The following is a 27,883-nucleotide window of genomic DNA, read 5'->3' as shown; positions in this document are numbered from 1 at the left end:
TCTGTCTGGGAAGATGACGACCATCTCCATGGTGACGTTGGTGTTTGGGCTGACCTCCCTGCCCCTCTTCCTGCCCTCCTCCAGTCTGTCCACACTGTTGCCAAGATGATCTTTTTAAAATCACAAATGTAGTCATGTCACTCCTTAGCCTAAAATCCTTAACTGAATTCCTTCTTTGCTTTGAGGGTGATCCAGATTCCTTAGTGGGCCTGACGCTTCTCCCTTGGACCAGGCTCCACCCACATTGCTGATCTAGTCATTCAGAGTCACGTTCAGGTGTGCTAGAGGCATTTTGGTTTCTCCCCCTCAGGGCATTTGCGCAGACTGCTCTCTCTGCCCAAACTTTCATCAGCTCCCCGTGCACTCGTGCTGTGGCTAATCGCCTTGAGGATTCAGCTACAACATTATGTCTGTTAGCAAGCTTTCACCCATGCATCCAGACAGGGTGAGAAGGCTCTCCCTTGTGTTCCAACAGGTGCCATTGCTCAGTCATTGCACAGGCATTTACTGAGCTGCCTCCTGTCGGCCTGGTGTTATACCCATGTATCAGTTATGTTTGATTTAGGATCAATTTAAAGAAAAAAATCCAAAATCTGTTTGTCTAAACCCAGGGTCAGCAAACTGTGAGCCCCAAGGCTACATCTGGCGGCCATCTATGCAGCCTGCAAGCTAAGAATAGTTTTTATATTTTTAAATATCTCAAAAGAATAAAAAAGAGGATAATATTTCCTGATGTGAAATTTATATAAAATGTAGATGTTAGTGTCCCGTTAAGTTTTATTGGAACACGGTGATGCCTGTTCATGCGTGTATTGTCCGTGGCTGCCTTCATCCTACAGCAGCCGTGTTGAGCAGCTGTGACAGGGGCCATATGGCCGTGTCATATGGGATAGTAAATATTTCGGCTTTGAGGGCCATATACATATTTACGATCTAACCTTTTATTGAAAAAGCTGGTCAACCCCTACCTTAAGCAAATACTAGCCCAAGTCATCCTCCTGTTAAAGTCCAGAAGTAGGGGATCCCGGGCTGGTACCATACTCCACACTGTTGGGACCAGGCTTCTTTCTATCCTGTTGCTCTACTATCTGTGGCCTCGGTTCCTGGTTCTGAAGTGGCTGCTCTAATGGGGCCCATCAGAGTCTCATCCCAGTCAGCAGGAAGAAGGGAAGAGAAGGGTGTGCCCTGCCTGCGAAGAGTACTTCCTGGAAATTGCATGAACTACTTTCACTTCGGTCTCTTTGGCCAGAACTTAGATGGTCACAGGTGGCAGGGAGGACTTCTACCTTCAGGGGCGTGGCTTACTTAAACATGGGGGTGGGGGGTGTTTCTGTTTCTTGCAGAAGAAGGGAAGAATGGAGAGGGGGGGGGTAGCATACAGAAATACGGAAAGTATTCTCCTCCCCTCTTGGGTCTTACGGACCAGAGTGTGGCTTCTGCTTCTCCACAGACTGCGTTCCTCCTGGGCAGAGACTGTGTCTTACTGCCCTTCCTATCTTTGTTGCTTAGCCAGTGCCTGGCACATGGATACCAGTTAGCAGATGTCGAAGTCATTAATTAACTGGGTCTTAGAAAACAAATGGATTCATAGGTTAAGTGTGTAGGATTTCTGTTAGAAAAGTGTTGACTTCCGGACAAGAAAAGGCCATGGGTTAGCACCCTGGAGACACACGAAATTACTGGTTTACTGGGGGCCTGAAAAGAAGCCTCACTTTTCTGGCGCCTGCAGAAAGTAGTGGGAGGTGGCCTGGAAAGGCGGGTCACTGCAGCCTCAGAAGTGCAGTTCTTGCTTAGAAATAACTTCTGCGTTTAGGTGACCTCTCTGTCTCCTTTACCATTAGTTCCTTGTTGACATTGCCACCAGGGGTGTGCAGTCCTGTACCTGTTTGCCAAAGCTCCAGTCCTCGCCCTTTGCCTGCCCTGTGGGGCGTCACAGGAGAGCTGGTTCCTCCAGGCTGTTTCTCAGGTTCTGTGCCTTGGCAGCTGGCTGCGCTCCACCAGTGCGAGGCACCAGTAGGAGTTGTGGGGGAGGGGGTTGGGGGGGAGAGGAAGGGAGGGACCCTGGCCATGCATTCTCCTGGGCAGTGCTTTGACGGTGGCTGCGTGGCTCTGGTTTCCACTGGACGGGCGCCCTGAGACTTCAGCTGCTGCTGGGTGCCTGTGGCCTCTGGGCCATGGTTCTACCACTTGCTTCTCTTTGTTCCTCCAGCCCCGTGCCCACGGACTCCTGCTGTTGTGATCTCCAAGCTGTCTAAGTGTCTATCAGCTATGTAATGAATTCCCTCCTTTCTTCTGCTTTAAATTTGCAGGTTCATTTGTTTTCCTGTTGGGCCTCTGGCTGATAAAATGACCAATATGAAAATCTGGGCGCCTTTAGAGAAACCGTGGTTCCTGGAACAGTGATTGGGGCCAGGGCTGCGTGTGTGTAAAGAGCAGCGAGGGCTTAAGGATGCACTGATTCCAGGCCCAGGATGTGCCCATATGTCTTGTAGCTATCAGAGGAGCGCATTCTTCATCCCATGTTCCTCAACACTCATGGAAGCATTACTTTGTGCTGCCTGAAATTCTGCCCCTGAGAGATTTTGTCAGCATAGTTTCTAAGTACCTTCTGTAAAAAAGACTCCGAGGATTAGAGCTGTGTTAGTCCATTACCCCTCAGTGTGCATTTTTTCTTTTGCTGTTTTTCTCTAAGTGTCTCTCAGCATCAAGAAGATGGTTTTGGAGTGTGGCGCCCTATTTTAGTTGAGGCAGGTTAGATCCTACTGATGAAGTCCCAGAACCTAAGTCAGGTTCGGTGGGGTGAGGTTCGGAGCTGACGACTAAAGAAAGAATTCTTAAGACATCTTTGGTGCAAAATGGTGGTTTATTAAAGCACGGGGACAGGACCCGTGGGCAGGAAGAGCTGCTGCACCGGGTTGTGAGGAGTGGCTGGTTATATACACAGGAGTTGGGTAGGTGAGGACAAAGGGGTGTCCAGAAGGGCTATTGAGGCAAAGACTACTATCAGGATATTGAAGGCCTGGTTACTATCAAGTAAAGACAATTGAGAGTCTCCTGGTGGAATGTTACATTCCTGCTATCAAGCATCCTTGTTAATGAGATTTAGGTTTAGAAGAAATTTAACTTTATTTACTTTTCCTTCTACTTCCACCTCCTTCGGTTTTTTATGGAGGGGAGGGTGACATTAGGGCTTGAGGAACTGAGTTCTGTGTCTTTGGAAATTGGGCTATTGATAAGGTAACTTCTTTGTTGTAATCTCAAGGACATTTGCAAACCAAGGGAGACTCCTGTCTTGCAGGATTGCGATCTCAGCAAGTTAACTATTTATCATTTTATGGCAGTCAGGGGTGCCTGAGGAATGCTACACATATGGGGGGGAGCGGATGAAGGGGAGGTGCAAGGCGCCAGCTCTTGCTTTGTCCTCAGCCAGCCTCCTGCTCCTTCATCACTACTGCCCAAAAGAGGAGTGGTTGATTTTTTTTTTTTTTCTTAAGATTTTATTTTATTATTTATTTGAGAGAGAGGGAGAAGAGGATGGAGAAACAGACTCCCCACTGGGTGGAAAGCCCAGTGCAGGGCTCCATCCCAGGACCCTGAGATTATGACTGGAGCCAAAGGCAGACATTTAACCAACTGAGGCACCCAGCCCCCCCCCCCCCCCCAAAGGGAAGTGTTCTGTTGTTGGTCCAGTGACTCTTTGTTCACTGGAAAATTTTCACAGAGATGCTGGGTATATTTCTCAGAGAAAAAGCGGGCTGTAGCCTGTATTTCATTTTATTTTTTTTTTTAAAGATTTTATTTATTTATTTGACAGAGAAATTACAAGTACACTGAGAGGCAGGCAGAGAGAGAGAAGGAAGCAGGCTCCCTGCTGAGCAAAGAGCCCGATGCGGGACTTGATCCCAGGACCCTGAGATCATGACCTGAGCCGAAGGCAGCGGCTTAACCCACTGAGCCACCCAGGCGCCCTGTATTTCATTTTTTAAATGTATACATGCATAGACATAAACATGGCAATATGATGGGTATCTTTGGGTAACGGCATCTTAGGTAAATTTTTTTCCTTTTTAAAGTTTGTTGTGGTAAAAAATTACAAGACCCTTCACCATTGGAAGGGCAGTAGATATTAGGGTACTATGTGGCTCAGAGGTTGGTGGGTAGAAGGTTGGACAAAAATGCAGAAAAAGAGGTGGGACCACAGGAAAGAGAAGTGTTTTGTTTTAACTGAAATATTGCTCTAGGCCGGCTCAATCCATAGAAAGGGAATTGTTTTCCTCCTCCCTCTGTTCTTTGGATTCAGAACTCAGGCTAATGATACGCAGGCTTGTTCAGCGAGATTGCTGGATTGTAAAGCTAAAGCTTTGTGGGCTAGCCTGGAAAGCTAACCTGTTTTTATAGTAATTTTTTGAGTAGTAAAGTCATCTTAAATCCCAGTCAGAGATGGGAGATGGAGAGATAATGTCTCTTTTGTTCACTTCTCTCTCTACCCGGTGGGATCTGGCACACATGGGGGCTCAACAGATATTTGTGGAATGCATAAGGGAACAAACGAACGAATGAACATCTCCCCTACAGAAGCACACATAAACTCGCTTCATCCTATGGTTGAGAGCCCTAAGTCGGCTCTGAAACTTGAAAGGCAGAAACACTCGAAGCCCCCAGTCAGCCCCGATCATGAGCACTGCTGTCCAGAACACAACTGCCCAGCCTCAGAGAAGAAACCAGATCCTGACCTAATGTAGAACTGAATCAGTAATTAGCAATTGAGGGGTACTTGGGTGGTTTAGTTAAGTGTCTGCGTTTAGCTCAGGTCATGTTCCTGAGGTCCTGGGATCAAGACCTGCATCGGGCTCCTTGCTCAGTGGGAGTGGGCTTCTCCTTCTCCCTCTGCCCCTCCCCCCACTCCTGCTCACTCTGTCTCACCGCCCCCCAAAAAAAATCTTAAAAAAAAATTAGCAATTGTCTCATCCAGGAGTAAGAAGCTAACTTTCGTAATGTTTTCTTTTCACCAGTCAGGACAAGCCTGTACTTAAAATTCACTACCCTTTCTTTTCTTCCTCAAGAATTTTAAATACCTCACTTCATCTCTGGGTATACTGAGTATACATTTCTTCTTTTATTCATTCTTTCTATACCTATTTGATGATAGTTTCCTGTGGGTGAGGCATCAATGGCTCTCAGATATGCAGGGATGAACAAAGAGGCACGGTTCCCATCTCAAAGAGCTTGCAGTCAGTGAAGTCAATGAAAACCTTGATTTATACTGCTCATTGACATGGACAGTTGACCAGGGAGGGTGCATCGCTTGTAGGTTAGATCTTAGAGCCGGTCTCCTGAGCAAAGGCCTCTTTTCTTCCCAGTGATTTACTTTATCATCTTAACAACCTGATATGTCTCTCTACCTGCAAAAACATTCAACTGTCTCTTATAGATGTGTGGGCAAAGTTTTTAAATCTGTTCTTTTCCTGACAGGTGAACTTTAATGAGCCCTTATCCATGCTTCAGCGCCTTACTGAAGATCTGGAATACCATGAGCTGTTAGACCGAGCTGCAAAATGTGAGAACTCTCTAGAACAGCTCTGTTATGTTGCAGCTTTCACCGTGTCCTCCTACTCCACTACTGTCTTCCGTACCAGCAAGCCATTCAACCCACTCCTTGGGGAGACTTTCGAGCTGGACCGATTAGAGGAGAATGGGTACCGATCCCTCTGTGAGCAGGTAAAGGGGCCTCAGGACTGGGACACATTTGCTTTGAAGAAAGGGATCATTTTGGTTGATACCTCTAGGTGCTACTTTTGCAGAAATTCAGTCCCTTTCATCCCAGACTGGCTTCTTTTCCTTTAGGGCTTCAACCCTGGAGGCCCTGGTATTCACCTACTGTTGTGGGTATACAAATATCAAGTGTGCATTTTGGGTGTTTATCACCAGTTCACAGGCAGAATCTTTTCCTTCTCCTCTTCCCTGTCTTAATTTGAACCACTGATTTCTCCAAGGTGAGTCATCATCCCCCTGCTGCTGCACACCATGCCGAGTCCAAAAATGGCTGGACGCTGCGTCAGGAAATCAAAATCACCAGCAAGTTCCGAGGCAAATACCTCTCCATCATGCCCCTCGGTAAGGCTGCCATCTGTGTAAGGAGGAAAGATTTTCTGGCTGGAAAGAAGTGGTCACTGCTTTGATAGTCAGGAAACTGGAGGTCTGATTTGGGTACCGAACCTTAACTCGCCAGCTCTGGGCAGGTCATTTCACTTCTCAGCTGTCAAATGAGTGAGGAGGCAGGAGCTTATTTAAGGGTCTGTCCAGTCATCAATGCTTCTTAGTTATATCTAATCTTTAAGTATCATTTTAGAATATAAAATCTGGCATGCTTAAAACTCTTTCTCTTAACCAGTGTTGTTGCCCCCACTACTCTAGCAATCAGCTTCACTCCACAAATCACAACTCCTGTGACCGCAAGGTTAGGTTTCTTGGGCGGTCCCTTCCCCTTTTTTTTTTGTCTCCTTTCTCCCCTCTGTCTTCCGCCACTGGAAAGGTGAGGTATCATTTAGGTAATGGCTGAACTCCAGGTAAGAGGAAGCTTCATTTAAAAGATCTTACTGGATTACAAGTTAATTGTGCACCAACATCAAAAAGATCAGGCCTGGGAATAGGAGTCCTAATATGCAGTATTAGAGAGTCTGTACTTTAGGCGAAATGAGGTTACAAAGTGTCGTAGTGATTCTCGAGGTTCTCTTGAACCGGAGCAGCCACATTTGGCTGTGCGTGTCCAGAAGAGTGAATGCTGAAAAAGATACAAAGCAGACAGAGAGAAGCCGAGTAGCTGCCTAGAGACAGAGCGGTCAGTAATTGCCTGAGCTCCTGGTGGCCTTCCATTTCCTGGTTCTAGTCTGTCATGAGGTGTGGCCTTAGTGCTGGGTTAGAGTCATCTTCTTTAGTAAATTCCCCTTTCCTCTCAGAAATACAAAATGTAGCAAGTATAGAAATGAGAAAGTGTCTAGAAAATAAAAATTAGAAAACAAATGCAGGAGTGTTTGTAATATACTAAAAGGAGAAAAGAAACAGGAGTGTTAGCTCTACCACCTCATGGCTGATAGGCTAAAGACTCTTAGATGAAAAGGTCACTGAGTGGTTTTGGTCTTGATGTTTACTGAGGACCTTAGAAAAGGTTCAGATTGCTAACTGTGTTTGATGCTAACAATTTCAGAAGTATCTGGTTAAGAGTAGTTAAGCTTGGGGTGTTCTTTTTTTTTTTTTTTAAGATTTTTTTTTTTTTTTAAAGATTTTATTTATTTATCAGAGAGAGATAGGGGGAGAGAGCAAGCACAGGCAGACAGAATGGCAGGCAGAGGCAGAGGGAGAAGCAGGCTCCCTGCTGAGCAAGGAGCCCGATGTGGGACTCAATCCCAGGACGCTGGGATCATGACCTGAGCCGAAGGCAGCTGCTTAACCAACTGAGCCACCCAGGCGTCCCATGCTTGGGGTGTTCTAACCTGATGTACAGAACTAGGATGTCAGTGGTCATATTGCAATATGATTTTTACCCATGGAGAAGTTGGAGACCCCCTGAGGATCTCCAAAGGGATGGGTTATTTTTAACTCTAAGAAAGGTTGTATACATTTTAAAAGTAGCAATAGGGGTGCCTAGGTAGCTCAGTCGTTAAGCATCTGCCTTCACTCAGGTCCTGGGTTCGAGCCGGTGTAGAGCTCCCTCCTCAATGGGGAGCCTTCTTCTCTCTCTCCCTTGGTAGCTCCCTCTGCTTGTTCTCTCTCTGACAAATAAATAAATCTTTAAAAATCTTTAAAAAGAAAAGAGTCAAATTTATATACATAGTATTTATTTACTTGTTTTAAGATTTTTATTTTTAAGTAATAATTTAATAAATAATTTTCTCTACACCCAGTGTGGGGCTCAACCTCACACCCAGAGATCAAGAGCTACGTGCTCCCCCAACTGAGCCAGCCGGGGCCCTAAAAAGACACATTTAAATGGGTGTTATTTTACAGCGTTGGCGCTCTCTAACGCAAGGAGAATCACGATTAGGGAATATGAATGAAACAACCAGTCATCCTGTTGATCTCCGTGTTGTTGACCCTATCGGGCTCCATGAATCTTGAATTTTGCTCCCAAGTGGCATTTTACTAAAAGAAAAAGTCTCCTTATATATTTTATTCATTCTTGCAGTTTCTACTTTTTGACTAGAGTGATTACTTATAATCAATTACTGATTAGGTAGGATTTATATCTGCCATTTTTGTTTTTTGAGTTTTTTGTTTTTGTTTTTTGTATATCTTCTTTTTTTGTTCCTGTCTTCCTCTACTAGTTCCTTCTTTTGTGTTAAATTAGATATTTTTCTAGTTTACCATTTTAATCCTGTTGTCTTTTACTATATTTTTAAAGGTATTTTTGTAGTGGTTATCCTGGATAGTATAGTTAACATCTAAGTATCTTGTTCAGATTAATACTAATTTAATTTCAATAGACACGAAAACTTTGCAACTATATAGATCCAGTATTTTTTCCTCCTTTGTGTTTTTATTTTTATGTAAATTATGTTTTATACATTATAATCCCATCAGCATAGTTTTATGACTTACTTTATAGGTGTGTCTTTTAAATCATACAGCAGAAAAAAGTTGCAAGCAAAAAATAAATTTATACTTTTTTTTTAAAGATTTTATTTATTTATTTGACAGACAGAGATCACAAGTAGGCAGACAGGCAGGCAGAGAGAGAGGAGGAAGCAGGCTCCCTGCTGAGCAGAGAGCACGATGCGGGGCTCGATCCCAGGACCTGGGATCATGACCCAAGCCAAAGGCAGAGGCTTTAACCCCACTGAGCCACCCAGGTGCCCCTATACTGTTATTTTTTTTTAAATACTGTAATTATCGTTACCTTTCTTGGTCTCTTCTTCATTTTTTTAAAGATTTTATTTATTTATTTGAGAGAGAAAAAGAGAGAGTGGGCATGGGGAGGGGGAGGGGCAGAGGGAGAAGCAGACTCCTTGCCTAGGGAGCCCAATGCAGGGCTCAATCCTAGGACCTGGGGATCATGACCTAAGCCGAAGGCAGATACTTAACTAAGCCACCCAGGTGCCCCTTACCGGTCTCTTCTTAATGGAGATTTAAGTTGCTGTCCAGTATCTATCTATCTATATCTATCTATATATATATAGATAGATATTTTTTTTTTTAAGATTTTATTTATTTTATTTCACAGAGATCACAGGCAGGCAGAGAGAGAGGAGAAAGTAGGCTCCCTTCAGAGCAGAGAGCCCAATGTGGGGTTCAATCCCAGAACCCTGGGATCATGACCCAAGCCAAAGGCAGAGGCTTAACCCACTGAGACACCCAGGCACTCCTGCTATCCAGTGTCTTTTCAGTTCAGCCTGAAAGACTTCCTTTAGTATATGTCTTGAAGGGAAGATATGCTAGCTATGAATTCTTTACGTTTTTGTTTGTCTGAATGTCTTAAATTCTTTTTATATGAAGGATAGTTTTGCTGGCTGTAGAATTCTTGGTTTGATAAATTTTTTTCTTCAGCATTATTGGATATGTCTTCCTGCTGCCTTCTGGCCTCTGAAGTTTCTAATAATCTTATTGAGGATTGTGTAAATGTGATGCATCACTTCTGTCTTAGTGTTTTCCAGATTCTTGCTTTGTCTTTCAGTAGTTTGATTATGATGGGTTCTGGCGTGGCGCTCTTTGAGTTTGTCCTGTTGGAGTTCAGTGATTATGTAGATTGATGTTTTTCATCGATTTGGAATTTGGGGCCATTATTTATTTATTAACTGCTCCAATTGTGGGGTTTTTTTAGTTGGTTGTATGTTTGTTTTGTTTTGTTTTAGAGAGAGCAACCAGGGAAGGGACAGAGGGAAAGGGGAAGAGAGGATCCCCAGCAGGCTCCATGCTCAGCGTGGAGCCCAGTGCAGGGCTTGATCTCACGACCAGAGATCATGACCTGAGCCAAAACCATAAGTCAGACGCTCAACCAACTGAACCACCCTGGGGCTCCCTTAACTGCTCCAATGTGAATACCACCTCAGGCCGCTACTGTGTTAAATAATTCTTATTTAATCGTCACGCCTGGGCAAAGGCCGCGTGAGGTGAGCAGGTGCTGAGTCAGGTGAGATAAGGAGAAGCCCTCACGCAGGAACCACCAGACAGGTCAGGCAGTGACCGTTCCTTGGAGATTGAACTTCTAGGGAGCTTCAAACCATCTGTTTCTCCAGTGGTTGCTAGGCTGCTTGCGGGTTTTATCTCTACCGTGACTGTGAGGCTGCAGGTTTTCAAGGCTACTGCCGAGCTGGGGAGAGGAGGATGGAAATAGGGCAAGTTAAAATGCCACAAAGCTCCTTTTTCTTACTGGAATTCTGAAAAAGTTGATTTGGTTAGTTTTTGCCTAGTGTTCGTAACTCATTTTATGGAGGAACAGATATATAAAGTCCTTCTGTGAGCATTCTGAAGTGCCTATCTTCCTTTTCATATATTTTAAGCACTTCAATTTTTAGATCTTTATCTCACTGTCAAGTCTCCGAGACACAAATATTATATAAAGGAAGGCAGTCATTGGGCTTTCTTTGTTTTTCCACTATCCCTGGGAGCTGGAAAGGATACTTTACAGAAAAACAGGTGCATCAGCAGGGTGGGACATAAGGTTATGGTATTGGGGAGTACAGATATTCTGAACTTCTTTTGAACTTCAGCTCTGGCCCCTACTAGCTGTGTGACCTTGGGGAAAATTACCTCTCTGAGCTCAGAGCCTTTGTTGACAAAAGGGGGATGTGGTAGGCTAAATAATGCCCCCCTCCTCCCAAAATAATGTCCACATCATAATCCCTGGAACTTGTGAATATCTCACTTCTCATGGTGAAAGGAACTTTGTAGGTGTGGTTAAATTAAAGATCTTGAGATGGGGAGGTAATTCTGGAGTATTTCTATAGGCTCAGTACAATCACAGAGGTTTTTCTGAGAGGGAGGCTGGAGAATCAGAGGGAGTGATGACAGAGTCCAGAGTGACAACTGGGAAGAGATCACAGGCCAGAGAATGCAGGTGGCCTCTGGTAGCTGGAAAAGGCAAGGAATGAATCTCCTGTAGGGCCTTTGGAGGGAACACAGCCTTCTGATGCCTTGATTTTAGATTTCTGACTTCCAGCCATGTAACAGTCTTAACAACCGTGTTGTTGTAAGCCGTAACGTTTGTGGCAGTTGGTCCCAGCAGCAATAGAAACAAATATGGGGGATAACAGTGCCCATAACTGAGGTGTCAGCAGGTATTTGCGTGCCCACTGTACGCTGGAAGCTGTTCTCAGTGCTGTGGGTATGTAATGGTGGGCAAAAGCCACTTTGCCCTCACTTAGCTTGCATTCATTTCTTTCCTTTTCTTTTCTCTCTCTCCTTTTTTGTTTTTTTCTTTTCTTTTTTTTTTTTTAAGAGAGAAAGAGAGTGTGGTGAGTGGGAGGTGGGGAAAGACAGAAGCAGGGGAGAGAGAATTTCAAGCAGACTCCATACCTAGCACAGAGCCCAATGTGGGGCCCAATCCCAACACCTGAGCCAAAATCAAGAGCCCGTTGCTTAACCAACTGAGCCACCTAGATACCCTAGCTTGCATTCTTTTCTTAAGCAGACAAAAAAGTAAACAAACACCGAACTTATAATTATTGTCAATAATTATTTAATTTTATATGGTAGTGATTCTATGAAGAAATAGAGCAAGGAGAGATGGGGGTGAGGGGCAGAGAAAGGAGTGGAGTGTGTTTGTGGTTCCTTGGACAAGGTCACCAAGGAAGTTCTCTCTGAAGAGGTTATATTTGAGCAGAGACCTATCTAATAAAAAGAAGCCAACCAGAAGAAGATCTGGAGAAGCGTGTCCCAGCAGAGAGAACCCCTTTAAGATAAAGGCCCTTGAGAGGGGGGCAAGCACAGCACACCCGAGAAGCACAAAGGTCACAGCAGCTTCCCTGAGCGATCCGAGCAGTTGGCAGGGGCCAGATCTTGTAGGGATTTTGTACATCAGGGAAAGGAGTTGAGTTTTGCTTTCATTGCAGTGGGAAGAAATGGAGAGATTTTATACAGTGTGGTACGTTGACTTGACATGTTTGAAATGGATCGCTTTAACCAGAGACTCAAAGCTGACTATGGTAGAAGCTGGGACCAAAACAGAGTTGTTAGCTTCAGGCAAGAGATGATGGTGGCTTTATTATTTTATGCTTTTTAAATTTATCTATTTGTAGAGAGAGAAAACGAGCAAGCAAGCACAAGCAGGGGGAGCAGCAGGCAGAGGAAGAAGCAGGCTCCCCACCTAGCAGGGAGTCCAACATGGGACTAGATCCCAGGACTCTGGGATCTTGACCTGAGCCAAAGGCAAACGCTTAACAACTAAGCCAGCCAGGGTCCCTGATGGTGGTTTTAGACAGGTGGAAGAGGTACTGAGCAGGAACTGAGCATATGTTTAGGTGGTACAGATATTTGAAAGGTGGTTGTGAAGACTAAATGAGCTAATATTTGAGGAGAGCATAGCCCAGTGCCTGGGACACAGGAGATGCTGGCAGCAGGACAGCTGCCGTTGCCCATGGTGTCATTGTCATCACTGCTGCTACAGCCATCGGGGCTGTTTTAATCTCTTATACGAGAAAGACAGAAAGACCCATAATTAGTCTTCTGTGCATCAGTGGTTACAGAGGGAGCTTAGACTTAACACTGGTCCTGTAACTGTATTAGTCAATATGTATATAAAGATATACACATAGGGGCACCCGGGTGGCTCTGTTGGTTACGCATCTGACTCTTGATTTTTTTTTTTTTTTTAAGATTTTATTTTATTTATTTGACAGAGAGAGATCACAAGTAGGCATAGAGGCAGGCAGAGAGAGAGAGAGGAGGAAGCAGGCTCCCTGCCGAGCAGAGAGCCCGATGCGGGACTCGATCCCAGGACCCTGAGATCATAACCTGAGCCGAAAGCAGCGGCTTAACCCACTGAGCCACCCAGGCGCCCCTGACTCTTGATTTTGACTCAGGTAACGATCTCAGGTTCCTGGGATCGAGCCCCGTGTCGGGCTCCACGCTCAGTGAGGAGTCTGCTTGAGTTTCACTCTCCCTCTGCCCCCACACCTCCACTTGTACACATGTGTGCACACACTCTCGCTCTCTCTCTCAAATAAATAAAATATTTTTAAAAAGATATACCTATATGTATAGTTCTTATATATGTATAAGTTCTTAATTATTTTGGATCTCTAGTCACTTCTGTTCACCTCATTTTTTTCGTTTGGTATGTGAAATGAACTCAGAGGGACAAGAGAAGATTGTATCTCCTGAGTGCCTGTTATGTTTCAGGCATTTTACTGGGCAAATAAACAGTATTTACTGTACAACAAGTTGTGCTTATTCCAAGTCTACAGATGATGAAGCTGAGGCCAAGGAAAATTACAAATCATGAAGGATATATTACTCTAATGCAGTTCTTTGCCAACCGCTCAGATTCATGCAGACCCCGTAAGTCAAGGGCACAGGCTCCAGCAAGACTGTCCTCACCTCAGGGGCCAGCCACAAGTTTGGGGGTCCCCAGGCCCTCTGTACTTCTGACCAACTGGCTTTACTTTCGGTAATTTGCTAGGATGACTCATAGAACCCAGGAGAGAACTATCCTCACTATCATAGTTTCATTATAAAGGGTACAAATCAGGACTGGCCAAATGGAGAGACACATAGGGCAAGGTCTGCAAGTGTCCTGAACTTAGAGCTTCCGTGCCTTCGCTCATGGAATCAGGGCCCATAATCCTTTTGGCGCATTGATGTGTTCACAAACCAGGAAGCCACAACAAGATCCACTGTCCAGATATATTACTAGGGTTTCATTAGGTGGGCACGATTGAACTATTGGCCCCATGACTACACTCAATACCCAGGCCTCCTTCCCTCCCTGGAGGGAAGGGAATACCATTCTGGGAATGGTAGGGAAGGGAAGGGAAGTCCATCTGATAGCAAGTGATTCAAGGCCCCAAGTCTCTAACACATAGTTGATTTTTCTGGCCTGACTCATCCTGAGCATAAGCTATCCAGAGGCCCATCGTGTTACTTCACTGACATAAACTCTTAAGGCGCCATGAATAACAAGGATACTACTATCCCTTGGGAAGGTCTAGGGGTTTAGAGGTTCCCTCCCAGGAACCATTTTCAGAGTCAGGCAAATTCTTCATTATATAGCCCAGGGTCACACCTCTAATGAGTGCTGGATCTGGGATTCAGTCCATTTCTGCCTGATTCCAAAGCCCCTGCTCTATCCACTACTCCATTACTGTTAAGGCCCTTAGGAAAGTGGTTTACTTCAGGTCCCACAGCTAGTGACTAACAAGAAGGCCTGGCCCCCGGGCCTGACTACCCATGTGTGCTCCTTTCTGCGGTTCACTTTTATTTCTTCATGTTGGGGCAGATTTGACCTGTTCTTGTACATTTTGCAACTTGTGTGGCAGGCACAGTTGGTGAAAAGATTGGAGCTTTTGCTTTCATTTCTATTTCTACAATTCCAGAATATTGCTTCCTAGCTACGCGCTATTAGTTGTCAGTGTTGGTCATCATTTAGTTATAGTTCATTCATAAATTTAAAAATGAAGTGAAAAAATTCAATCAGTGCTTCTAACATTTAAGAAGATTATAAAGCCCTTTTGGTTTATTATTTTCCTTTTAAAAGTAAGAACTGTTAATAGAAGAAAATCAATCCGTTGTTACTTGTAGTGAATATGGTGGTATTATTCTAATACTTGTCTTAATTTGAGTACCTCTCTCTGTTTCCAGGTAGCATCCACTGTATTTTCCATGCAACTGGGCACCACTATACTTGGAAGAAGGTTACCACAACGGTGCACAACATTATTGTGGGCAAGTTGTGGATAGATCAGGTAAGCAGAAGTGCCCAAAGTGTTCTGAAGTTCAGGAGAATACGTTCATAGGTACATCTGTGCAGTATCAAGGACATGTGAACTGGCCCCACACTGTTGTTACTGATTTATCCATTTCTCCTAAGGAATTGCTCTCAGCCAGAAGCCCTACCCTGACCTCCCAAGTTTCTATACCACAGATTATTTCTTATGAATGACCAATTTATAACATTCATTCTATAACTACTCTACCAGGACTATGTTAGCTACTATGAAAGTTCAACAAAATAATAAACACGACTCTTACTCTTCATCCTTTCATTATTTATCAGACATGACTGCTAGGCAGAGGGCTAGGTCTTAGGGATACAAAGCCAGATAAGACATTGTCCTTCAAAGAGTTATTGTATCATTGGCGACAACATGACAAATAGGTATAAATTGAAAAGTGTTAACAAAATATGCTAGTGGTAAGAGCTGTACTAAGGGGTCACCTGGGTGGCTCAGTGGGTTAAAGCCTCTGCCTTAGGCTTGGGTCATGATCCCAGGGTCCTGGGATTGAGCCCTGCATCGGGCTCTCTGCTCTGCCAGGAGCTGCTTCCTCCTCTCTTTCCGCCTGCTTCTCTGCCTACTTGTGATCTCTCTTTCTCTGTCAAATAAATAAATAAAATCTTTTAAAAAAGAAAAAAAAAAGAGCTGTACTAAGATAACATCTAAATAATTGTCAGTTTGCTCTTAAGATGATGGTTGCAATAAATTCAGAAAAGAAAGGGAATACTCTCTGGCAGTCAGGAAAGCCTACATGGTAGATGTGGGAATTAAGCTGAGGTTTTGATGTTGCTGTTGTATTGTTTCGTTTTAGATTTTATTTATTTATTTTAGAGAGGTGGGCAAGCAAGGGGGAGGGGCAGAGAGAGAGAGAAGGGGGTAGAGAGAATCCCAAGCAGATTCCACACTAAGCACAGAGCCCAGTGCAGGGATTTGATCTCACAGCTCTGAGATCATGACCTAAGCTGAAACCCAAGAGTTAGTTAACTGATTGAGCCACCCAGGCGCCCCAAGCTGAGTCTTAAAGTGGTTTGGGATTTAGAAGATAGAGGAGAAAATAAAGTGTAGAAAGGCCTGTTATATGTAACCTTGTAATTGTGAGTAGAGTACTTTGACTTAACCGTAGAGTTCATGAAGGGTATGAGTGGGGGCTTGGTTGGGAAAGGTACATTATTATGTGAATATCAGTATATGTGCTGAAAGGCAAATCTTGTCACCTAACATGGGACACATGATTGACAGAAAACCAGAAGGCCATTTGATCTTGATCCCAATCTGGAATACCAAGGTTCCGAAGGGATTTCACAGCTTGTTGGGGTCGGCTGAGACTGGAATCCTTAACCAAGGGAGTCTGAAAGTATACGATGGAAAAGCGAAGAATTATAAGGCGTGGGGTCTGGCAGATATTCAAGTCCTCCGGTCTTAATAAAATCAATCCATGATGCTTTTTATTTTATAGTCTGGTGAAATTGATATTGTGAATCACAAGACGGGAGACAAGTGCAATCTTAAATTTGTTCCTTATAGCTACTTCTCTCGCGATGTAGCAAGAAAGGTAAGAGAAGTTGGAGTTTAAATGTTTTTCTTTAGTGTGTGTCTCTTAGAAAGCCTACTCTTTGGGGGCTGGTATAGATGATGGATTAGGAGATAGTCTAAACATATGTATCTCCTAAATATGTATGTGGTGATTTTAAAAAAAGGCGACATTAAAGGAGAAAGTCAGCAGGAAGGGGGACTAGATTGCATTACCAAACCAAATCATTGTCTTTTCTGGTAAAGACATTAAATAAGAAAGTAAAAGTCAAGAGCAAGGAGAGATTGAAAATGGGAAACACCAATAGACCAATAGACCAATAGAAGGATTTCAGGAAGAAGGATGGGCAGTTCGACCGCTGTGAGGTCTAAGCGCGAGTCCTGTGTCAACACCATAGCGCAATTGCGCCATGAGTTTGATGGAGAGTAAAGAAGAGCTGGGGAGTTAAATCTGTTTGTGGCTGTCTCTGAAGAAAGAAGAAAATACCAGAGAGAAGAGAAAACCATAGAAAGAAGAAAATACCATAATTCTGAGTACCATTCAGATCCTTTTCCTGCATATATCATTGCAACGAAAATCCCTATACAACAAAATGATGAAACCACAACTCATGGCTCATTTATTTTAAGCAGCTCAAAAAAGTTTACCAAAACAATTTTGGTGTTCCATGGTGTTTGTTGTAGCAGAATTGAACCAATATTGACCATAGGACCTTTGTTTCCAGAATAGTCAGGTAAGCTAACCCACAGTGAATGCCGTACTCCAAAGCCCTACTTTCCATCATTGTAGGTAACAGGGGAAGTGACAGATCCATCAGGAAAAGTTCACTTTGCCCTTCTGGGGACATGGGACGAGAAAATGGATTGTTTCAAAGTACAACCAGTCGTTGGGGAAAATGGGGGTGATGCTCGGCAGAGAGGCCATGAGGCAGAAGAAAGCAGGGTCATGCTATGGAAAAGGAACCCTTTACCGTGAGTATCAGTATGCATGCTGTCCAGGTAATACTTTGACCTCCACCTTGGAGCAGTACTGATAGCATTTCTGCCGGCCTTTCCACTTAATTATGTGAGGGATCAAGCCAGGGAAATAAGAACCTTTGGAGAGATTACCAGAAGGCCGTCACCATATGATTTGGGTTGTCATGGGCTTGGTCAAGAAAATTGAAACTAACCAAGTCACATCTGCCAAAAAATATTCATAATTTAGAGCAAAGTGACTCAGAAGCAGCTAGAGGAGAAAGATGCCTACCACCTGTTAACAACTTAGCCCGAGACCCAGTGGCAATATAAAGGTTCCTGAGGTCATATTCTGGAATTCGGAATAAAGATGGAGGCCATTTGTCTCCTGTCATTTCCTATGTTCAGTCTAGAGTAAGAGCCAAGATTATCCCAGAAGGAGGTTACAAAGAAAGCAAAGGAAATAAGAATAAGGAATTTTCATTCGGTAGAAGGTTTCATTTTTCCTAAGGCATTTCTTCCTAATGTCCGCTGAGCACAGCACAAGCCCAGTAAACTCCTGTAGTGAGTGATGCCCAGGGAGGGGATGGGGATGGTCCAGTCTGGTTCTCTGCTGCATGAGGGGAACCTGCCACCGTCCTAGAGTCCATCTGTAGAACAGCTTTGAGGAGGCCGTCTTTTGGCAGGGTGCTTGGTTGTTGCTCCTTAATAAGGGCCTGGGCTCTGGCGTCACCCGTCTTTCTCATCCTTGATTTGTAGGAAGAATGCGGAAAACATGTACTACTTCTCAGAGCTTGCTCTGACGCTCAACGCCTGGGAAAGCGGCACCGCCCCCACAGACAGCCGATTGCGGCCTGACCAGAGACTGATGGAAAACGGGCGCTGGGATGAAGCCAATGCTGAGAAGCAGCGCCTGGAGGAAAAGCAAAGACTTTCCAGAAAGAAGAGAGAAGCAGAAGCTATGAAAGCCACAGAGGATGGTAACGAATCCATCTTCCACTCTCTTGATGGGTAGAGAATCATTTGGTGTGTTTCTGGCTCTCAATCTGTTTTTCTTCACCTGCTTTCCCTTTTAGGCACACCCTATGATCCCTATAAGGCGCTGTGGTTTGAGCGGAAGAAGGACCCTGTTACCAAGGAGCTAACCCATATTTATAGGGGAGGATACTGGGAGTGTAAGGAAAAACAGGACTGGACCTCATGCCCGGACATTTTCTGAAGTGGCAGCAATGAGAAGGTGGAGGATCCAGAGGAGAAGAGGACAGAGGATGTGCGGGAAAGCTGGCGTTGGGGACTCTGACCGATCGCCTTCCTCCAGTTTGTCTGTCTTAACCAATCATTCTGTCCAAATCAATCACCAGAAGCAGACACCAGTGGTGGTGATTGGCTGGTTGCCTTAGCTGATTGAAACTGAAATCGACTTACTAGGTACCTGTGTGTGGGAGGGGGAGGCTTAGTGGCCGGAGTGGGGCGCTGCTCCACTTCTGCAGTCAGGTGTTCCTGGCTCGGCCTCCTCCCTCTGCCCCCACTTTAGGATGACGTCATTCACCCTCCCCCGTAGCATCCTGCTCAGCCAAGGGCTGCGTGAGGTGATGATTCGGGGGCATTTTGGTGCTGTTCAGAGCGAGAGCTGAATTTAGAAGCTCCTTGAAAGGAGCACGTAAGACTTAACCAATGGAGGCATCGTGAATGACCGCGCTGGAGCTTAGGCATGGCGTCTCGAGATGGGGTCCCGCACGGGGTCAGTCTCATGGGGCGTCTGCCCCGATACAACTGCAGTATCAGAACAATTGCAGGGGGACTTGTCTTGTAAGATTGGAACACTCAGACTGACATTTCTTGGAAGTTTCTATCTTCATTTGTGTAACCTACCCTTCTGCTGTCCTCTATCTTTGACAGCAACCGGAGGCCACTTTGGGGGTTGGTAGGAGGGTTGTGTTATCCTCACAAGGGAATTTATGGACTTGCTCACACAGGGAACTTGTGAGAACACAAGGCAGGGTAGAAAAGACCGCTAGCCACTTTGCTTTCCCAGTTCCTCCTCACCCCCGCTCTTCATTGCCTTTCTTGCTCCTCCCTCGCTCCCGGCCTCCCTCCGTCTCTCTTCCCTCCTCTCTCTCTCAGCGCAATACCGGTTTGGGTCTGTGCCCCAGGGTGGAGCAGAGCATTACCTATCCCACTCTGGTATGATTCCGAATTTGAGAGAAGGAGTTAATTGGAAACAAAAGTTTTCACCATCTCTCAAGCCCCATGGACTGGAGCCACCTCTCGAATAATGTGTTAAATATCTGTATATTATATATATGTAGAGAAAAATCTAATTTTTTTGTTTGATTTTCCTTCTTCCCATTAAGAATCTTGTTTTTTGATATCCTTTATCTCCCTGGGACTCTCTCTTGGACACACTGATGTGGAATGGAGCCTCCTCTGTTTTCCCTCTTTTAGGGGCAGACAGACTCAGACCCTAAGCAGGATCACCTCCGGCAGTTACTGAGCAGGGACTCGATCCCGGGTCTGTATCACGGAGTGCCCACTGCTGTCTAAGTTCTGCTCTCCTAATGACCTGAGTCTTGAAAATGAAATCCCAACTCTTTCCTGCCTTTTTCCTTTCTTTTTTTAGGAAGAGCCTGGGTAGAGAGTCAGGACGGTAGTTTCCAGTTTAATTCTGCCTCTGCCCAAATCCCACCACACACAGCTGATTCCCAAAAGACACTTCTTCCTCGGACGTGGGGCTGAAAGTGCTGTCACGTGGGGTGGGTAAGAGAACTACTCCTGTGGGGCCCTGGCTTCCTTCATTTTGTGTTCTGTATTTGTTTCAGTTGTCTTGTTCAGGAATCCGCCCCTGTGCAGCCCACCCTTGGTTGAGGATCACAAATTGAGGTGCCTTCCTTGTATGCTTTCTGTTCGTGTATTTCGTTTCTGTTCCTTAACTGCTGAGCCTCAGCCAGTGTGGGTCCTGGGGGAAATACCATTCCAGAGGAAGCCATCCCTGCATGGAAATTGGATTTATACTGGGGAAATTTGTACTTCTATTCCTTCCTCGCCATTCCTCCCTTCCTAGCTGTGAGGCACTTGAGAGACGGGCAACCACTGCGGAGTTTCCTCCCAAGACCCCAACTCCCAAGCTAAGCGCGGGATTGTGCTGGGGCTTCTTTCAAGGAGGCCCGCTAAGGCCGTGACCTTTCGGGGGGTTTTAGCCAGAGCAGGAATTCCTCAACCAACTGAACGTCTCTGCATTATCCCCCACCTTTCTTCTTCCACCATCTGCACTACATTTCCCAGCCTGATCCCCAGTCCCGATTCCTGCTAATGGAGAAGCTCTGAGTCCTTCAGGTGAAATGAAGTCACATCAAGACAAAACTATATATATTTTCATTTTTTTTGCCTTATTGTGTTTTTTTCCAAGAAAACTACTAAATTAAATAATTTTTAAAAAGTCATATCGTTTGTCTGATTCACTTGACTCCTACTAGATAACAAGTTGGTGGGGTGGGGAGCGGCTGGAGAACCGGCCAGGCGCCAGTTTGTTCTTGGGAATCAGGCAGCGGATCTTTGTGAGCAGTTGAAAGAAAAATGGGGCGCGGGTTTCCAGATGTCTTAACTGTCTGACAACATTCTCAAGGGCCTGTGGACAGAAGAGTAGTTTTAACAGCCCTTTCCACTTTAATGGAATGTAACCATCAGTGCCCCCCACCCTTGGTATAGGGAAATGGTTTCTAGTGTTTTTGATGTTGGACCTATTTCACTTCAAAAAACAAAAGTTTTCTTGAATTTCATTTTTGCCCGTTAAGATTTTCAGATTCTTACTGTTCCATGTAGGGATTCAAATTCTGTACTTTGAAACAAGCAATTGAGTACTGATTTGAAGGCCTTGGGAGAGAATTAAGGACTGGGAAGATGGTTGGTCAGTTTTTCTCTATAAAGTTCAGGGAGAGGGTCAGGGTGCGCAAAGGAATCAAAGGGGCCCAGAGAGGCAGCACACAGGTCCTGCCCTGTGGCTGAGCATCTGCTTCTGCATCCAGCGTGCTGTTAGGAATTCTGAACATTGTCCAGCTCACACTTGAACAATTTTAAGAGCTAAGTGTTAGAATCGTCATGTGAGGTAGAGAAGGCGGGGGGGGGGGAGTGGCGGGGAACGCCTAATTTAAATAAATTCACTAAGGTTACACAGCTGATTGGTTAGTCACGGTGTTGGAATTCAAAGCTGGGTTTGTTTGACCCCCCAAGTCTGTGACCCCTACTACCTCGTGTTCTAGGAGAAGCTGGGTTGGAAGGCAGCTGACAGTGAAGTCATTTCCTCCTCACATCATGCAGTAATGCACACTTCTGTTTCCAGAGGCTTAATGATGTGAGTAGCGCCACTTTGGAGGTACGCCTGAAGAAAGGAGCATCCTTGAAGTCCAGCCTCCAGATGCCTTTATTTCTCAGGCTATCGTGTCCACAAAATTAGCTATGTTGCCAGAGGTGATTTTCCTAGCCCGGTTCTTGGGAAGGCCACGCATCCGTTCAGGTCATTTGCCTGATTCACATTGCTGGGCTTGATGGTAAGTTTCAGGACCTTAAGGGCTTTTTTTCTAGCAAGCTAAATATCATTGCAGTAGGCACCTGCTGTTTCTGACAGTTATATCTGGCTACCTTGAATAGCCCTGTGCCTTATAACTTCCTCCAATAGGGGCAGTCAAATGTACCTGAGACAGTTTAACAATCCCTTCTTTCGTCCTTCCATGGGCTGCTATGACCTGATGGGTTGTGATGTGGATCCCCAAAGGCCTACCACACTCACTCATGATTCAAAATGAGGACCCAGCAAAATTATAACACTAGTCAGGGACCTCTGAAGTCCCACAAAAATGGCAAACCTTTAAATTTCAAGGCCTATTCTACTTTTGGCAAGATAAGTGAAAACCAACCCCGAAAGGAGATGTAGAAATCTTTGGAAGTTATTCGCTATAAAGTAGATAGCCTGTAAAACTCTAAGACAGTCATCAAAATGTAGAGCTTGCTTCTAAAAGTTACAAAGCTTTTGCCCCGTGATCTGTCCTGCCCTGTGGGAAGCACTTCAAGCCTCTCACAGCTTTTCCTTCCAAGTTCAGACAATAATGTTAGTATAGTCTCCTCAGGCCTTCCTTCCGCCTAGCATTTCGGTTCACATGGACTCCTCAGGGGAAGGAAGCAGGGTGGCCTCAGGAGTTGTGTTTAAAGTCAAGAACTAGAAAGCTCGAATCCTCTATAAATAGCTTTGCAGAGATCATACTTGAATTTAACCAGGTGATATTAAAAGTTAGTAAAGAATCAGTTGGGCCTGAGATAGGGCTTTCTTTCTCTCTCTTTTCTTCCCTCTGTCTCTCTCTCCTTTCTCTCTCCTTCAACATTGACTCCAGTCTGTTATGTAACATACATTAGGGTTACAAATGACAAGAAAGAGCTCTGATAAACAGGCAGTTACAGTCTGGTTTGATAAATGGTGTAAAAGCACTGGAGGGGGTCACCAGCCTATTATTGGGAGTACGAGAGGGACAGGATAGAGGCGTGTCCAAGAAGGCGTCTGGAACTAGGAGAATGTATCCGCTTTGGAAGTTGCAGGCTTAATAGGGGTTAGGGAAGGGCAGTGGATAGAAAGCAGAATGAACAAAGATGAAGAAGAGCAAAGTCTAGGAAAGCATCCTGAGTTTGGACGGCTGCATGAATGGCTAGAGTTCAGAGTCCAGGAGGAAGCAATGATAGTGGTGCTGGAGAGAGGAAGGACCCAAGTTCTGGAAGTCTGTATACCATATAAAGAGAGAAGTTTTGGGTTTTGAAACGTGGCAGATGAGATCGACCAGCAACAAAAACCAACACCGCAGTAGAGTCCCTGGATGTCATCAGGCTCAGCCCCAATGAGCGAATTTAAAGTGAAAGTGAGAAATGACAGAGAACTTCAAGGCAGATTACATGCTTATCATCAGCATTTAAATATGATATTGAGAGATATGGAAGAAACTGTGACTACTATAGAATTGATAAGGAAACATACAAAGAGATATATAAATTAACAAAATGGAATATGCTGATGCTTTTTGTCTGGGGAAATGGTGTTGTACTAGTTGCCCCTCCACTGAAAGTTGGCTGAAACAAAAGAATTTATTGTGTATGGAATATAGGAGATTTAGTAGGATTGCCTCTTTAAATGTAGAAGACATTCAAAAAAGAGATCTGTGTAAAATTGTGGTATTAAGAAATGGCCAAGGATTCTTCCACTCCTGAAATGAGTTGATTTGCAGATAACTAAAAAATCCCCCCCCCTTTTTAAAAATTCATTCATTTGTCAGAGAGAGAGAGAGAGCAAGAATGGGGAGCAGCAGGCAGAGGGAGAAGCAGCTCCCTGCTGAGTAGGATCCAGTAGGACTCAATCCCTGGACCCTGGGATCATGACTAGAGCTGAAGGCAGACACTACACTGACAGAGACACCCAAGCATTCCAGATAACTCAAAAATTCTTAAGCTAAAGGGCATTTTAGTTTTTTCCAACACTTTCAATAAATGTGATCACCAAGATGCAGAATTCTTTTTTTCAGGAATTGATTTGTTCTGTTGTTTTTTCAGACAATTTCTGATATTTTTTCCTTTAAATTTGATGTTTCTTTTTTGACAAAAAAAAAAGAAGAAGAAGAAGAAGAAGAAGAAGAAGAAGAAGAAGAAGAAGAAGAAGAAGAAGAAGAAGAAGAAGAAGGAGAAGTAGTAGTAGTAGTAGTAGTAGTAGTAGTCTCGGATTTTGCTCTCAACTGGGGAGACCCTGAAGGATTTTTAAGCAGGGTGATGGGTTCCAGTGTAAACTTACGGGTAGGAAGATAATGAAGAGGTTGGGGAAGATGTAAGAATGAAGAGAAGTGGAAGGATTCCAGAAACACTGAACTGGAATGAACAGCACTTGGGTCTGATTATAGGTGGAGAGCAGCAGGAGAAGCAAAATTATGAAACAGGAAGAGGTGGGATAAAATCAGCTTTAAGGGGATATGATTAAACCACAGCTTGCTTCTTAGAGTTTGGGAAAGGTCGCAGCCAATTCCACTTTTTGACAGTGTCTATGTATTTGAAAGTTTAAAAAACGCCAAGATGGGGTTACAAAAATTGAGGTATATTTTAAAGAGTTAGTTTTAGCAACTAGTTGCTTTTAACATACAGATGCAGCGACTCTATGCACACCTCTAGGGGTAACATGGAAAAGTCACGTTTGAAGTCTTTTATGAATGGCCTTCCTGTTCAATTTCATACATTTCTTGAGTCCAAACAACTGAGCAATGTAAAATTATTCGTCATCTCTGGCTCATAAACAGAAGCTTGGCTTTCTCACCTAATATTTGCTAAATGCTGACCTCCAGCCGAACTCATCCTGAGCTCTCTCGTTACAACCAAACAAATTAGTATTTCATTACGGAAATACAGAAAGCACTTCTAACAAGCAGCCGAAATAGCTCAGTTGGGAGAGCGTTAGACTGAAGATCTAAAGGTCCCTGGTTCGATCCCGGGTTTCGGCAGTGGTTTTAGATGCCACGGTCAGGAGCATCCCTTCTCGCTGGGCCGCACCGGTCTCATTACGACACGATTTTCACTTGTCACAATTCTCACCCATACGAGCTGAGGGTGGACGCAGAACGCAGAACTACTCGTTTCTTCTTGTCCTTTTTCAAACCTCTCCCAGTGGGAGGACTGAAAACCGAAAAAGGGATTTATCCCGTTTCTAAACTGCTCTGTATTAAGCCGGGCTCCCTTCGCGGACCTTGCTGGCTGAGACCACGCTTTCGCTCTCCCTACGCACCGCGAGCCGCTCACTTGCTTCTGGATCGCTCCCGCCCTTTCGTTCCAGTTTCCCGCGACGTTCCAGGAGCTGCTGGCGCTGGGACCTGTCTCCGCGAGTCCGAGCCACTAGCGCGCCCGGGCTCGGCAGGGGACTTGACGGCCCGGCGGCCGCCAGCCAGGAGCAGAGCGCAGGGCGCGGGGCTCGGTCCCGGGCGTGCGGGGGCTCGGTGGGGATGGCGGGCAGCCCGGACCCCCTCTCGGCCAGAAAAGTCCTCTATTTCGGTTTGATCCAGCTGGTTTAACAATGACAAAAACCTAGAACAGCTTTCGGTGGTGGTGGTGGTGAGTATGGAAAGCCCTTTCTGGTTCGTGTCTACACCACTCTTATCAAATCAAATACAGGACGCCCAATTAAATTTGAATTTCAAAGAAATAATGAATGTTTTTTAGTATAAGCATATCCCAAATACCGCGTGGACCAAAGTACACACTCGTTTCTCAGAAATTTAACTTTAACTGAATTTGTATTTGCCAAATCGCAAACCACTATTGTGTATCATATATACATACATACGCTCTGAACGGGCTGCGCCCCCTGCCCCACCGCGCCCCAGCAAATATACTGAGAAACTACCCTCTGGACGATCCGGTTTCGGAACACGCTGGTAGGTTCTTATTCTCAACATCTCCCCACATACAAAACGCCTTTGCGCCCATCACCGAAGCTGGCGGTGGCAGAGATCCCCAGGAAATGAGCCTCAGGGAATCCGCCATCCTACTGGCCCAGGCTTCCAGAGCTGTTTACCTCGATCTGGGATAGGGGTGGCAGGGAGGGGGAATTTGGAGGCTCTGGGCTGGATCCTAGTAGTTGTAATAGTAATAATAGTTGGAATAATAATAGTAGTAGTAGTAGTACTAATAATAATGGGAGTAGTAGTAATAATAATAGTAATAATCATTATTGTGATATAATACAAAATACATATTATTATAACAGTAATAAGTATAACAATACTTATATATTATTATATAATATATACTATATTATTAATAATACTTATTACTTGTTAAGATGGTGAATAATACTTATTACTATATTTATTGATCTTATACTTGTTAAGATGAATAACAACAATATTACTCATACTTACTATTACATACTATTAATATTACTTACTCATACTTACAGATGAGTCACTCTGTCAAGATAGTGCAATGGAACAACACACACTCAGGGATGCCTTCTTTCTGGCTGGACACCAGGCTGGGATGTGGGGAGAGAGAATGGAGAGTCAGTCCTCACGTTCTAAAAACCCTAGTTGTGGTGAAAGGCAAAATGCAGAAATATTGCTTTGGGGCCTATTTATGTGCCCTCCCCTTTCTGCTTGTCTGTGCCAAGACAATAGCTGATGAGGGGCTTTGTCCCCCAGTTCCTTGTGTTCTTGGGTGGAAGGGTGCATTTTGATGAGGGACTCTTGAAATCTAATGATGGCCAAAAGGAAGGAAAACAGAATGATGTACTAATACATAGAGGACTTGCAAGTTTGCATGATGTATGTCAGCACGTGTGACAGGGAGTTTTATAGGTCACCGTGGCAAGGCTGTGGTGTGGTGCCGGGTTGTTCACTCAAACACCAGTCTAGGTGCTGCTGTGAAGGTGTTTAGATGTGAGGAACATGTAGATCAGACTTTGAGTAAAGCAGATTGTCCCCTGAAATGTGGCTGGGCCTCATCCAATCATCTGAAAGTTTAAGAGCAAAGACTGGGTTTTCCTGACGAAGAAGGAACTCTTTTCAAGATGGCAACTAGAAAACCTACCTAGGTCTCCATCATCTGACTCAAGCCTGCAACACCAACTCTTACCTGAATTTCCAGTCTGTTGGCCTACCCAATAGGGTAGTTAAAGTCGCCAACGCCCACAGCTGTGCACCAATTTCTTAAAATTGCGCGCTCTCTCTCAGTGTTGGGCCTTCCCATTTTCCAGCCTGAAGAGAAAAAGGTTGAATCCCCACGGGTTGGACTTGGGATCCAAGCAAGAAGTGCGAAGATTGGGTGTCTGCCAGCGTCTACTCTGCCGGCCTTCTGGTTGTCCGTCTGTGTTACTAAAGCACAAGTATTTTTCTCTATTAAAGCATTAGATTACGAGGTTCTGAAAGGTTTACTGCCTGTATGCTTGCCTGCCCGACCTGTAGTAGATCCGCAGTGTAGCGGAGGTGAAGACCAGGGATGGTGCGGGTCACCAGAAGGTACTTCCTAGGGAGGATGGAGGTTAAACGGAGTTCTCAAAGACGCTTGGGACGGGCGAGGGCAAGGAGTGAAAGGGAGGTGGTAGGCCATTTCGAGGGAACAGCATGCGTAAAGGCACAAAGGACCGAAAGGCAGCCCTGGGGTCTGTAATATGCAAATAGTGGCGTGTGCGGTCCAGAGGTGGGGAGATGAGGGTTCGCCCTTGCAGGGCGGCGCGAGCACGCGTGCGCGGAGGCCTGGCCAGTGGCCGCGGAATAAGGGGGTGCCAGGGGGTGGGAGGGGGTGGGAGGGGGTGGAGAGGGGGCGGAGGCGTAGGGGCGTGCTCTCCAGGCCCAGGCGCGGGTCCGAGGTGGCTGCTGGCGCTTCTGGCCGGAGCCCGCTCATATCATCTCTTTTAATTAATACCCTTCGCGCTTCTTTTGAGGTGGGCACCTGAGATGGGGACCAGA

At 45.0% G+C, this 27,883-nt stretch overlaps 1 protein-coding gene, 1 non-coding gene and 1 pseudogene across 2 annotated transcripts in view; all 3 read left to right on the top strand.

Moving 5' to 3' along the window:
• The window catches only part of LOC101688915 (oxysterol binding protein), a 34,744-nt gene extending 13,893 nt beyond the window's left edge, over positions 1 to 20,851 (top strand). Inside the window, exons 8-14 of the mRNA XM_013044539.2 lie at positions 5,473 to 5,718; positions 5,994 to 6,114; positions 14,791 to 14,894; positions 16,381 to 16,476; positions 17,245 to 17,426; positions 18,171 to 18,391; positions 18,488 to 20,851. Coding sequence (XP_012899993.2) covers positions 5,473 to 5,718; positions 5,994 to 6,114; positions 14,791 to 14,894; positions 16,381 to 16,476; positions 17,245 to 17,426; positions 18,171 to 18,391; positions 18,488 to 18,630 — 1,113 coding nt within the window. The 3' untranslated portion in view covers positions 18,631 to 20,851. The remainder of the gene's footprint in view (positions 1 to 5,472; positions 5,719 to 5,993; positions 6,115 to 14,790; positions 14,895 to 16,380; positions 16,477 to 17,244; positions 17,427 to 18,170; positions 18,392 to 18,487) is intronic.
• Positions 20,852 to 23,209: 2,358 nt separating this feature from the next.
• On the top strand, positions 23,210 to 23,520 carry LOC101689187 (annotated as a pseudogene).
• Positions 23,521 to 24,852: 1,332 nt separating this feature from the next.
• Positions 24,853 to 24,925, top strand: TRNAF-GAA. The gene has a single exon. It is a non-coding gene; the product is annotated as a tRNA-Phe (tRNA).
• The last annotated feature ends 2,958 nt before the right edge of the window (positions 24,926 to 27,883 follow it).

The sequence above is a fragment of the Mustela putorius genome, unplaced genomic scaffold, assembly GCF_011764305.1.
Source record: "Mustela putorius furo isolate JIRA1106 unplaced genomic scaffold, ASM1176430v1.1 tig00000127_pilon_pilon_pilon, whole genome shotgun sequence".
Lineage (NCBI taxonomy): Eukaryota > Metazoa > Chordata > Mammalia > Carnivora > Mustelidae > Mustela > Mustela putorius.
The sequence above is the reverse complement of the archived record's forward strand: the minus strand, read 5'-3'. Positions and strand labels throughout refer to the sequence as shown.